This window comes from Arvicola amphibius, chromosome 3 (genome assembly GCF_903992535.2).
Source record: "Arvicola amphibius chromosome 3, mArvAmp1.2, whole genome shotgun sequence".
Taxonomy (NCBI): Eukaryota; Metazoa; Chordata; class Mammalia; order Rodentia; family Cricetidae; genus Arvicola; species Arvicola amphibius.
In genome coordinates this window covers 113,228,411-113,241,567 of record NC_052049.1, presented here as the reverse complement: position 1 = coordinate 113,241,567, position 13,157 = coordinate 113,228,411, and the positions used below count along the sequence as shown (strand labels likewise).

The 13,157-nt window shown below is 49.6% G+C and overlaps 1 protein-coding gene across 3 annotated transcripts in view; it reads left to right on the top strand.

Moving 5' to 3' along the window:
- The first annotated feature begins 6,871 nt into the window (after window positions 1-6,871).
- Window positions 6,872-13,157, top strand: part of Tmprss4 (transmembrane serine protease 4) — a 32,165-nt gene continuing 25,879 nt past the window's right edge. The window contains exons 1-2 of one of the 3 annotated variants that reach the window (XM_038324337.1): window positions 7,018-7,152; window positions 10,714-10,998. Coding sequence is in view for 1 of the 3 variants with exons in the window: in XM_038324336.1 (XP_038180264.1) it covers window positions 6,976-7,152 (177 nt within the window). In the remaining 2 variants the exon portion in view is untranslated. Of the gene's footprint in view, window positions 7,153-10,713; window positions 10,999-12,270; window positions 12,291-13,157 lie in introns of those variants that run through there. The other 2 variants (XM_038324336.1, XM_038324338.1) reach the window with 2 other exon arrangements.

Below are 13,157 nucleotides of genomic sequence, written 5' to 3'. Positions count from 1 at the left end.
CAGAACAACCCCTTTATCCCCAGCCTGAGACCGCCAGCCCCCAGCAGATGGACTCAGGAGATTCTCTGAGGAGCCTATGCCCAGGCTCGCTCCTGCACACACACCAATCACTCTTGCGGTGCATCTGAGGTAGTAGAAGGTACACTGAATAAAAGCCAGAGCTAGACAGGATTAGACAGGTGAGTTTGCTCTGATAACTATAACTGGGGCACAGATGGAGAACCTGGTCTGCACAGAGCACAGGCTGCCCAGGGCTCAGATGCTCTTTGTGTGCAGTCGTGGCGGAAGTAGAATAATAGAGCGATCCTGAAGGAAACAAGGAGACATGCTGGTTCTGCCTTCACTGCCTAGAACTACAGGCTCATGGCGTGGCAGCTGGATGGCTTACACCGACGGGAATGTGCTGTCTCACAGTTCTGGAGGCCAGATGTGTGGCATCCAGTGTCTACACTGTCTAGCAGAGACATCTATCACCATCCACTTGGTGCCACTGAAACTAGGCATGCCGGTCTACTTCCCATCACCGTAGCAAACACCTGCCATGCCCAAACTACAAATAGAAAGGTTTGCTTCCTTTCACGATCGCAGGAGCTTCTGTGCCAACTGCCAATAGAAGACAAAGTAAGTGCCATGTGAAAGGTGTCTGTTCCCGCTATGGAACATGGACGAGTGACTTAATTTCTCGGCGTCTTTGTTCTCTCATTGACTATGTTGGGTTGCTTAAAAAGTCAGAGCTAGAAAGCGCTTTGGGGCTGTGAAGCAATTAGGTGTTTTTCCCAGTAGACTGCTTCTCCTCGCCACACGGCAGATAAAACACCAATCCCTACTGCCTCTTTCCAACCCCGTGACTTCTGCAAGGCTGTGTCCTCTACCAGCAAGCTACCTTCCTGGTATGCGATAGGGAGCAAAAGTCCTGGGAAGACATTTCCAAAGTCCCTCTGATAAAGATAAGAGTGTAGCCATTTTACAACCCGGGACTCGCTGAAGTCATAGGGGGCAGGGCCAGAAAAAACCTAGAGAGTTGTCCTCTTAGTTCCTTCTCACCTGGACCTGCCACTCCCTGGGCTCAGGCCCCTGCTTGCACTCAGCTTCCCTCGGGCAGAGTTAGAAAAGAAAATTGATTCCCCCGCCCCCCTGCAAATACAAAGTGACTGGAAATGTTGGGTGGGACCTCTACAGAATGAAAGGAGCGTACAGCTGGGCCAAACAAAGCTCATACAGGTTTAAGAGAACACGTACAGGTTTAAGGGCATAGATCATGGGAACACGTACAGCTTTAAGGGCATAGCTCACAGGAACACATACAGGCTTAAGGGCATAGCTCACGGGGAACATGTACAGGTTTAAGGGTATAGCTCATGGGAACACATACAGGTGTAAAGGAGTAGCTCATGGGAACACATGCAGGTTTAAGGGCATAGCTTATGGGAACACGTACAGTTTTAAGGGCATAGCTCATGGGAACACATACAGGTTTAAGGGCATAGCTCACAGGAACATGTACTGTTTAAGGGAATAACTCATGGGAACATGTACATGTTTAAGGGCATAGCTCATGGGAACACGTACATGTTTAAGGGCATAGCTCATGGGGACATGTACTGGTTTAAGGGAATAACTCACCGGAACACATATCGGTTTAAGGGAATAGCTCACAGGAATGTGTATGATGCACTTTGTGGAGAGGTCACAGAAGCAGGAGGAAGGAACTCCACAGTGACTGGGGCAATGATTCTCACCAGGGTCATCTCAGTTCTGCTCAGTCACAAAAAGGAAAGAAGCCAGATCTTGTTACTCAGTGGGCAGAGCCCCACACAGCACGCTCTCCTCCCATCTTCGTTTCTGTGGGAATGTTACATCACACAATCCCACAGCAGGCTGAGCTGTGCAGCTACTGAACCATCCAGGTAATTGGAGCCAAAAAAAGACGCACCTGGGCCCCTACCCACACAGCTGGCAAAAGGGGCTGGAACTTGGGTAAAATGTATGACTATTGAAGAAACAACGAATCAAAGATATATGAGGAAGAGATGGCAGTGACATGTGGTCCATTTTGATGGGAAAGAGTCATTTAATGCTCATATCGCTGACTATATTTAATATGTTCTAGGTATCTCTGTAGGCATTTTATTGCAACAGTCCCTGTGGGCAGGACCTATTACTGTCCCCATGTTACAGAAGAGAAAAGAGAGGTACAGAGAGATTAAGTGGCTTGCTTATGGTGCAGTAGCTGGCAGACAATAGAGCTGTCCCTGATGGCATAGATTTAAGCTGTACATGGTTATTCCATGTATGTACTATACATATCTGGGTCATGAGAAATAACCAGGACAGAATAAGATGAAATCATTTGCTTTCTAATCAGATTTAAACAAAACAAAAACAAACAATTGAAAAGTCTTTCCTGTCTTCAGTCTCAAATACTCACTGCAGTGATAAAAATCCTAGGTCACACCAACCTGGACTCCAACTCTAAGCTTCATAGAGATGGCAGTACCATCCATACCGTTGAATGAATCAATGTGACATCACACGGAAGCCTAAGGACACAGCGCACAAGAACGCGTGTGATGTGTCGGCCGTCTTTTGCTCTCCGTAGTTTATTTGAAGCAACTATGCCTCCTGTCTTTCAGTTGAGCCCCTATTTGTCTTTACTCTTCTCCTGACCACAGCCTTAAACTGGACATGTATGGGCAGGAGTAGCTGCTTCATCAGCAGGGGTCACAAGAGAAAGGTCATCTCCTTACTCATAAAGATGACTAGAGCATCTTTGGGCCAGATGCTTGAGGTTCCATGTCTCCAGAGAAGTGACAATTCTCTCAGAAAGTCAGGTAGTCGAGGGAAAGCCTCACTTACATCCCATTCCATGACATAGGTTCCTCTTGCTGCCCCGTAGGAAGGACACACACGAACTCCCTGCAGAAGACATCTCACCCTAAGGGACTGAGTGCATGGGACACCTGGCTCCTGCCCACCCACTGCATTTCTCTGCCTGGGTTCTTGAATGAGGTCAAACAAACAGATTGGTCACTGAGCCGATTATCAAGTTACTTGGGTTCAGAGGGCAGATCAAAGGGATTTGCCTTTGTCAAGTTCTAACTCTGATTTCAGTTCATTCCACAGACAACAGCTTCTTTCCTCCCCTGAGCCTGAGAATAGACCGCCAGCAGCAAGCTCTCAGCTGCAGGTGATTCCTTACCCAGAGAGTTCGGGGTGCGTAGGAGGTGGGATGGAGCGCTGAGTGTCTATGTTTCTGCAAAAGCTCATGCCTTAAGCAGAGAGCCTAGAAGGCTTGCTTTAACAGGGTGTATGAAGGTCCTGTTTTAATGGGGGACATGCAAGGTGTGGGTTGACAAAGATCTTTGAGAAAGATCTTTTCTAGTTTCCCCAACCATAATGTCTAACCATACTGATAATGCATAGGAACCTTCTCTTGGGTGAGTGTGTCGATGAGTATGAATGGACCAATGGTTGAGTGTGGATGGATGGAAGGATGACTGCCAGCTGATATTAAGATCAATGCACGGTATGAATGGACCAGTAGTTGAGGGTGGATGAATGGAAAGATAGCTGACATTAGATCAAATGCACAGCCAGAAACAATGATCAAATAATATGTAGTTCTATAAACTGGGGTTAGAACAAAAGTGTGGGGAAAGAGAAATAAGAGAGGGAGTGGACAGTGAAAGTTAGAAAGAGTCTCCATATTCCCAAGGCATTCTCGTGTTATCTAGAATTAATCTTAACACGATTTATGAGTGTTCCCTATCTCCTGCCAACAGACCAAGGCAGGTGTGCCCAGGCCTGATGTTCTCCCATAACCCTGAACTTAGTAAAAGAGCTTTATCCACAGGAATGGGGACAACAGCTCTGTTTACCAAGTCTCTTTCAGGGAGCAGATACATCACCTGGGTCCTCTTGCTCAACTCTCTCATAGCAAGCTTGTGAGGCCAGCCCTTCGATAGCCCTGTGTAGAAGAAGAGGATGACATGCAGGGGAATTATAAAGATGCTCATAGTCACCAAACGGTGATTAAGATTAGGCAGAAGGACTCCAAGCTACCGAAGACCATGCTCTTGACCAAAGATGATGCAAGTTATGCGAAACCTGAAGCATAGATACATGCATGCATACATACATACATACAAAAATACACACACACCTACATATTTTACTTTTATTGTTATTTTTCTTTCTTTTTCTTTCTTTGAGATAGATTCTCGCTGTGTAGCTCAGACTGTTTTGGAACTTGCTATATAGACCAAACTGGCCTTAAAGTCAGAGGAGTCTGCCTACCTCTGCCTCCCAAGTACTGGGATTAAAGATGTGAGCTCCCACCCCTATCTGGCTTAATTTTTCCCTGTTTATGTTGAGGGTGCACATATAGGAACCCATGGAGGCCAGAAGCACAGGTTGGGCTGCCCTACATGGGTACTAGGAACTACACTCAAGTCCTCTGAAAAATAGTGTGCGTTCTTAACCAAGTCATCTCTTCAGCCCCTGAAGCTTATATATTTGAGGTTTGTGTGTATGTATGTGTGCCTACAAAAATTACAAAAAATATCACAATGTAAATATTCTGCTGGAACCCCACTAGATGGCCGTTGGTGGTTTGAAAGAAAATGGCCCCCAACAGGAGTGGAACTATCAAGAGGTGTGAGCTTGTTGGCGTAGGTGCGGTCTTGTTGGAGGAAGTGTGTCACTGTGGGGGTGGGTTTGAGGTCTTTTTCTCGGGCTTCCATCAGTGTGACAGTCAGTTAGACTTCCTGATGGACCCTCAGCGCCAGTGCTACATCTTCTGGCACGCCGCCAGGCTCCCCATCATGATCATAATGGACTGAACGTCCAAAACTGTTAGCAAATCACCTTCAAATAAATGTTCTCTTTATAAGAGCTGCTGTGGTCGTGGTGTCTCTTACAGCCAATAGTAAACCCTAACTGAGGCATGGCCTTAGAAGGAGTCACACAAGTGAGGGATACAAAGCTCAAACCTCACCGTGACTCTGCTTCTGAACTTGACATACTCCCAAAAGAGGAGAAGAAAGGAGAAGGAAGAGGAAACTATGTTGGAAGGGAGGAGAAAGGATAAGGAAGGAGTCAAAGGCAAGAGAGAAAACGGGAAGAGCAAACAGGAAATCTAAAGGGAGAGGTGGAACTGGTGTGTAGTTCTGTCAGGAGAGGGCTTACATATCACTCACCAACCCCTAGCCCCGCATAAAGCAAAAGTTATGATGCACACACCTTATTCTCAGTATTCAGGAGGTAGAGGCAAGGAGACCTAAAGTTCCTGTCATCCTGAGCTAAAACAGTCAGAGACCAGCCTGGCTACAGGAGACACTGTACCTCACTCACGCCCCCAGAAAAGCTGAAGCCTCCACCAAAAGATGGAGTTATGGCTTAGCCATTTGCACCAGGCCCTGGAAAAGGCAGGCCTGTTTTCTGCTGGCGACAGTGCCTCCATCTCTACTGTGTGTTTTCTCCCCGTGAGTATCACAGCAGCCTACCAAATCTGGCCTGCGTGCCTCCTTGCCAGGCCTCTGCCCTGGTTCCCAGACTCATCTGGGAGCTGGGGCCAAAGCTAGAGCAAGAAGTGCTGAGCAATCATCCTGCCACCAGCCCTGCCTGAAGCAGCCCTGCCCTGCAGCAATCTTGCCTAGGCAGCTACCTGAAAACGTAGGCCAAATATTTATCTAGGCACAGATAGGAAGCAAACAAGGAAGGCCAAGCTGCAAGAGGCCTCCGGGCCCCTCACTGCCCCACTGTTGAGATTCTCCTTTGAAAAGGAGGGCCCCGTCTATTGATGCCATCCCTTCAGAGATCTCAACTTGGCCCCGGCTTGCTATTTTCAAGGTCTTTGCTCCAGGTTGGGGAAGAGTGAGAGCCTTGTGGACTTATTAAGCCCAGAAGACCTCAGATGGAGCCAAGGCTACTCAGCATTGACCAAAGCTGGGGGCCGTCCAACCCCAACTATACCCCCAGAATGTTCTGGTGCCCTGTCAGAACAGCAACCCTTTGCCTGACTGGCAGTAGGAGAGGACCCAGGCTCCAGCCACCACTTTTCTTCTGTCAGAAGAACAACTTCATCACCATCCAATGGTCAATACAAACAAAACGTTCTCGGTGAGGTTACTGTAAAAACGAAAGAGATGACACATAGAAGCACTTGCTAAATGGAAGAGCCAAGACCTACGGCTGGACTGTTCCCCCCAGGAGAATCAGATGGAAACAGAACACAATTACATTTTTAACTTGAACATGATGGTAGGTTTTCCCCCAGGGAGTCCACAAGTGACCAGGTCCCTTCCAGCTCTATTGGTCTGATCCCGAGGTTCCCCTTTGTACAGCCCTGGCTGGGGAAGGTAGAGGGTCCAACCATCCTAGGTGGCAGGGCGGTGAATCAGAAATGAGCCTGTGGAGAGGACTGACCTGGCCACAGCTGTAGCCTGGTGACTTTCAACTAGGTGAAAGGGGACACTGCAGAAAGCTTCACTAGCCCCACAACCCACAGCGTCACTTCTGGGTCCAGGGAATGTACAGAGTGAACATCTTCTTTAGGGAAGAGATGCATGAACTCCCGATCCTGTTGCCTGGCACAAGTCAGCACGCGTGCGCGCGCACCACACACACACACACACAACAACACGCACACACACAGTAAAAAGGCACTAGAGGAAAGAGAAAGAAAAAGTTGTCTGTCATTGCCCAGCCTCAGCCAATGCCCACCCTCCTGCCCTCTGGTGGATGGAAGGCATTCAAGTGGGCAGGCTTTTGTAAGGACTTTAGGTGTGTCACCCTGTTCTAAGGTCCACGAAGGGTGGTTGTCCCAACCCTTCAACCTGGTGTCAGGTTACAAGACACATAATCTCCAGTTTGACAACTTCACCTGTTGGGTTGTAGGAACTGACCAGCCCCAGAGTCCCCCAAGTCATTTCAAGACACAGTGACAAGGAGGTAGCTGGCTTGCTGAAGAAGAGAATGCTGGTCGTCAGGAAGCAAGGGCAGCCTTGCAACTTGGCACGCCCTCTGACCAGTGCTGACCAAGGTCTTTCTGACCTACTGGCTAAGGAGACTCATTTGAGGACCCCTCCTGCTGCCTTGGGTTGCAGATCTCGCTCCGGCTGTAAGAAAATTAGGATTACCAAAGCAGGCATGGTGAGTCTTGGGCCCTCGGGCTGGGGAGGGCAGCTGGCCATAAGGCCTTTCAAGTGGCCCATGGGGTCATTAACTGAGAATGTTGTGACACCTTCCAGGTTAAAAGAGAGGTCATAACCGAACACTCCACTTCCAGCCCTTTGTGCCCATCCATCTTCCCTCTCCATCATTAGCCATCCTTGAAGGTGGGCACAGAAGTCAGGGCTGTCTCTGTCCACCAATCGCTTCTAAATCACGCTTGTTTCTTTGCGTACTATCTCGGGTGTGTTTGCTGGAGGATGTGACTGTTTCTTCAAAACAAGGGCTACTTTGTTGCCACAGTAGCCCTCGGACACTTCCTGAGAAAACTGACTCCTGTCATTTTAAAGAAAACAGTAAAGAGATGCCCCAAAACATTCAGGGGATGTTTGTGGGGCCCTTCTGCTTGGTCTCTTTAGAGCTCACCTCCATGGAGCATCCCCAGCATCTTCTTGCTGCTGGTTTGTCCTTTTAAGGGGGACAACTGAGAAAAGGGACGAGATAATCACAAAGCCTAAGGTGGAAGCCAGTGGGTCTTTATTCCCAATCCTCAGCAATTGCTCAAGCATCAAAACGAAAGGGTGGGAGAAAGAAGTGTTTGCAATACCCAAACACTTCCCTTGATCCTCTAGTAGAAAGTCTGGCAAACTGCCAGTGTCCAGTTGAGGGGCAGAGTGGCAGGACCACTTGGCTGTAGTGGACCAGAGCTAACCTACTACCCAGTCATAGACGGTGCTGTGCAGAGGTGTCCCCCACCCCAGGAAGGGGTCAGTGGGGAGGAAAGGAGCAGTGTCAGCCTCCTGACTGTGAGCCATTGCTGAGTGACCACTGAGGAGCCCTGGGTTTCCTCTTGGAGGGAGTTGCTGACAAGGGTGCCCCTTCTGAGGCAGCTAACAGAAACAAAACCTGTGGTACAAACAAGGGGCTAGCTCTCTATACAGGTCCTGAGACTTTAATATCACTGAGTCTCAAGTCACTCCCCAGCCCTGCAGAAGGAAAAAAGTGTGGTCCACGAAACCCCTGGCACATATACGGTGAGCAGAGAGGCTGAGCAGACCAACATGGGTGAACAGACTCTGTAAACCAGGAAGCCTGAGCAAATGTAAGAACTGTACCCACTTCAGGAAGTGATAGCCAGGGCCACATCTCACTCTGCCCCATTGCCGGCAAGGAAGGAAAGCTTGGTGTTGCTGATGAGGGTTAAGGCAAGTGGGCACCATGGATGCAGGGTCAGGCCAAGGATCATGAAGCAGAGGCAGGCAACATGACAGCTAGTCTGCAGAAGAGAATTGCCAGACTCAGGCCCTGAGCAAACCGCTAAGCTACCTGTGTGTAACAATCTGTCCTTTCCCACTGATGGAGCTCCCAGTGCACAGGAGAGAGGATGGGGAATCCAAGCCAGATTTCAGCCCTCCCTGTTTCTTCTCCATCTGTCCTCCTGCCTCTCTCTGTCAGAGCTGGTCAAAGTCCACATGGAGCCGCCTCTTAACAATGGTTTCCCTTGCGTTGATTTAGCTTGTTATGTCGAGAGAGCAGGCCACCAGTCCTGGGCAGAGTAAGAGCCTAGTGCCATGGCCTGGGCAGGACTGATACCAAATGTGCTCTGCGGCTGAGACCAAAAGGAACTTTGAGGATCCCTGGATAGCCATCCTGGCCAGGACTCATTACTCTCAGGAAGTACTGAGCACACCATGAGCCGAAGACAACGGCATTATATCCAAGTCAGGCCAGGGTGATAACACCTATAAGCCAAAGACAAGGGCATTATATCCAAGAAAGGCAAGAGCGATAACACCCAAGATCAGTTTCAATCCTTCAAGGTGCCCCCTCTATCTCTTTTCCTTGCCAAACTATACAGCCCTAAAGTATTTGGTGGGCTTGGCTGGAGGACTGTGGCAAATATATAGGTCAGCCTGCTGGCGCAGGGACCTGGTGGCATGTGGTGCCTCCCCACATCGGCTGAGCCACAGAATCCAGGAGACCTCCACTCTGGTGATCTCATCCTTGACTTTGAGGTGGCAAATTGCAAGTTGGGCAGTAGACAGACACTGGTCAAGAAAGCTCTCTCTTCATGTCTGCTTCCCCAGCTCCCTCTCTGCCTGGGTAAGAGAATTTGTTATCACTGTGGCTCCAGGTAGCCAGCTACTTTTTTAAAAAAAATTCACCCTGGCCAATGGCCAACTGTTAGGCAGGGGGTGGGGGGTGCTGAGACCATGTCTAGGAGCTCCCTCAGAGGCACTCACGAAAAAAGGTTACAAGATATTCCTGAGCCAAAAGGGCAGATCACTCTAGGGTGGCTGGATGCTATCCCAGACGAGAAAGTATTTGCTTTGGACTTCTGGAAGGACGAACCAGCTCTCTCCAGGCAGAGTAGCCAGGAAAGATGTCTATAGAAAGAGAACTGGATGAGATGAGCTACAGAACGGTGGTACAAGCACAAGGGACACATGCTACGGCTGGAGCAATATGTTTGGGGAGCAGAGAAGTCACAGAGTGCACGCAGTCTGATCCCTTTATCAGAGAACTCAGTCTCATAGAACTGGCCCATAGCTTAGAAGGCAAGGCTAGAGAAGGGCCCCAGTGGCCATCAGCTGAGTGGCCTTCCTCCGAAGTACCAATGTTTCCCATCAGGCAAAGAGCACGGTTTCTGTTCCTTGTGCGGTAACACACAGCCTGCCTCATCAGCACCAGGCCCTAGGAAGCACTGAGAGGTGAGAGCAACATATCCAGAGAGCATCAGGTCATCAGGCAATCCTGTTACTGGGGCATAGCTCACTGTGGGTGCCGCTATGGGGCTGGGTAGGCTAGAGGTGTCAGGTCTCTTGTCACAAGATTCTCACCTACGTGATAGAGAAAGCAAAGTTCACCAAATCCAACTTTTAAAAAAAAGTGCAGCATTTCTACCAGGAAAGAAAAAGTGCTTTGGACCCTGAAAACAGAAGCTGGGGGTGGGGAAGGAACAGGCCTGAACCTGCTAGGAAACCCCAGCAACAGGAAAAGGAGAGTCTAGCAGAGACAGTGTGGCAATCCCCCTGTGATTCTATTTTGCGGCACCGCCCAGCCTGACGCTCTGATTAAACATCACCGATTGCAGCAGAAAAACTGGTAAACAGAACTCAAACTGCAAACAACCCTGCCCTCCTGCTGGCTCCCAGGGTGCTCTCCTCCAGTTCTAGCCTAATCCACCTGCAGATGGAAACTCTGAGGAGGCAGGTGAAAGAACACTTTCTGGAGGAAGTGGGTGGCAGAATGAAGTGGGCCTGGCCAGGGTGCAGAGGGTGGTCTTTGGTCATGGGGTATGCTACACGCCTGGCTGGTGAGGCAGAGATGCCCCGTGCTTAGTGTGCTGTCTGTGGTCTGTTTACCCACTATAGCCTGCCTGCTTTAGTTTCTCCATTACCCATCTGGGAACCTGAGAGTTCGCCATAGAGTAGGTTCTAAAAAGACCCTGGAAGGCCAGGAGAAGATTCAAGATCTAGACCCCGGGTTCCGAAGGCCTGCACAGAAGGAGCAGAGTCGGTTAAACTGCTCCCCTCTTTCCAGGAAGAACATGGCCCTCCTTCTCGCACAGATGCCAGCAAGAAGGGAACAAGGAAGTAAGTGAGGCACCTTTGCCCCAGTGCCACGCTGACACAGGAGACACCGCCACTGGCCTAGCCTGACAGCTGGAGTCCCCCCATGTTCCTACAGAGCCACAGCAACCGACTTATTGTCTCTAACATGATGCAAGAAGTTCAAGAGGGACTCTGATGTGCAGGGTCTCCCTCCGAGTGTGACAGCAACTCTCTGAGACATAGAAATCAGGAGAGGAAGGCACAGAGAAGTCAAGTGAGTTGAAAAGGGTCACTCGGCCTCTAAGAGGCAGAGTTGAGACTCCAAACCCTGGAGGTCTCTTCGTCTCCCTCAGGTTGCAGACCCATGGGACCAGCACATGGTGTACCCTGAGCCACTGTGGGTCTAGGACACCCATTTCACTACCTCCATGCTGCTGGGCTTTATAGCAAAGGTGCGCATGAAGTGGAGACGCTAGCACAAGAGGACGGAGCTCAGGCATGGTGGTTTTGCAGACTCTAGCCCCCCTTAAGATGCCAAAGAACACAGCAGTGGGGGCTCTGGAGAGCAACACACATAGAAGGAAGCCCTTGGGCATGATTAACCAGAACCTTCAAGGAGGCTGAGACAAAATTTCACAGCCAGTCTGCTCAAGAAAAATTACCCATAATGCCATGAGACCATTAAGGAAAGAAAACTGATTTAAAGGCAAGCCCAGTATGGTGGTGCACACCTGTAATCCCAGCATTCTGGAAACTGAAGCAGATGGATCACCATAAATTTGAGAGCCGCCTAGCTACCTAGCAAGTTTCAAGAGAGAGGACTGTCGGTGAACCAGACGGCAGACTGGTCCTAACTGACAGCAGAAGCTGCGAGCCAGCAGTCCTCCCAGATCACAGGCTCTGAGGAAGGACCTATGAGGCCCTGTGTGTTCTAGCCTTAGAGCCCCACTGAAACCCAATGCAAACTTCCATAAGCAAAATAGAACAACCAGAGTGGCACCGTTTGGAAGGACTGTGACCTCACCCACTCCTGACCCACCTACCCATCCCCAGCAATAGTGGGGCTCTGCCTAGTAACCAAGGACACTAGAAACCACTCCCAGGCCTACCTCTGTCTGTTTGGGAAACTCCTGCATGGCCCAGCTCCTATTCACAGACAACACACACACACACACACACACACACACACTTCTAGGAAGTGCTTCTAGCTGCTGCAATCTTCCCTCTGCCAAGAGGGTGTTGCAGGATCCCCATCTGTCCTCAGAGTCCTCTTCGGCCTCTTCCGTAAGATGGTTTGAATGGCCATGTTTGCTCTGTCCTCTGTCTGTCTTTGCTTCTCTGATCTTCATCTGCTACCTCCTCCTCAGAGAGCAACTGATGTCATTCAGTTCAGGTTTCCTAACTGTCCTGGTAACCCTTGGGCCACATCTGCCCTTCTGATATCTGCCCTCCTGGACCTATGAAGCCATCAAAATAGCTGTCCAGTTCCTGTCACATCGATGCCAGATGCCTTGCGAAGCTCTCACCAGATAAAAATGAATAATTCCCAAGTATCTACTATGTCAGGTACTTGTCAGATTCTATTTAAATATTGTTAGCAATTATTAAGAACAGGATCTCTGCTCATGGGCATGAAAAACTGCCTCTTATCCATCGCTGGATCTCCAGCCCCTGAACGATGACTTTCTGACTGAATAAAATAGTAATTATTACAGCTAACAGTCACTGCGCCCTGCTCCAGGTGATGTGCTCTATAGACCTTGTATATTTGGGGCTCCATAAGAGGGAGACTTATTGAAAAACTAATATCTCTCCTCTCTCTCCTCCTCTCCTCTCTCTCTCCTCTCTCTCTCTCACACACACACACACACACACACAAGCACGCTCGCATGCACATACATGCACGTGCAATTGAGGCTATCAGTGGTCAACACTTGTGTACAGAGGTGGGATTCAGACCCAGGTGGCAGGATGGCAGGGCCTGTGCTCCATCCACCGCCAAAGTGCCTCTCCTAGCAGAGGCATCACAGCAAGGAAAAACTTCCAAAGCGCTTGCAGAGTTATATGAGTGGGCAGGGAAGTGGGAGAAGAATGCCAGGTTATGCAACATCGAAGTAATAATGCAGAGAGGTCCCGGAAGAACCACCGGAATGCTATTTATAGGTTCTCGAGTTCAGAGTTCCCAGGAAAGCCATCAAGGAGTCACCAAGTCTTTTGCGGGCAGATCAGCAGCAGCAGCTAAACTTGTGTGCAGAGGTGGCTGTCCCTGAGGCATCCGGAACAAAACAGAGTGCTCCCTTCTGCCCTTGGAGAGAACCTCGGTGTTGAACTTGAACAGCGTGTGGCAGGTTGGGAGCCAGCCCAGCACGCCTGCTTAGGAAGAATAGTCACAGAGGACCCCACCCCCACCAGAGCCTCTGAGACCCTTCAGGC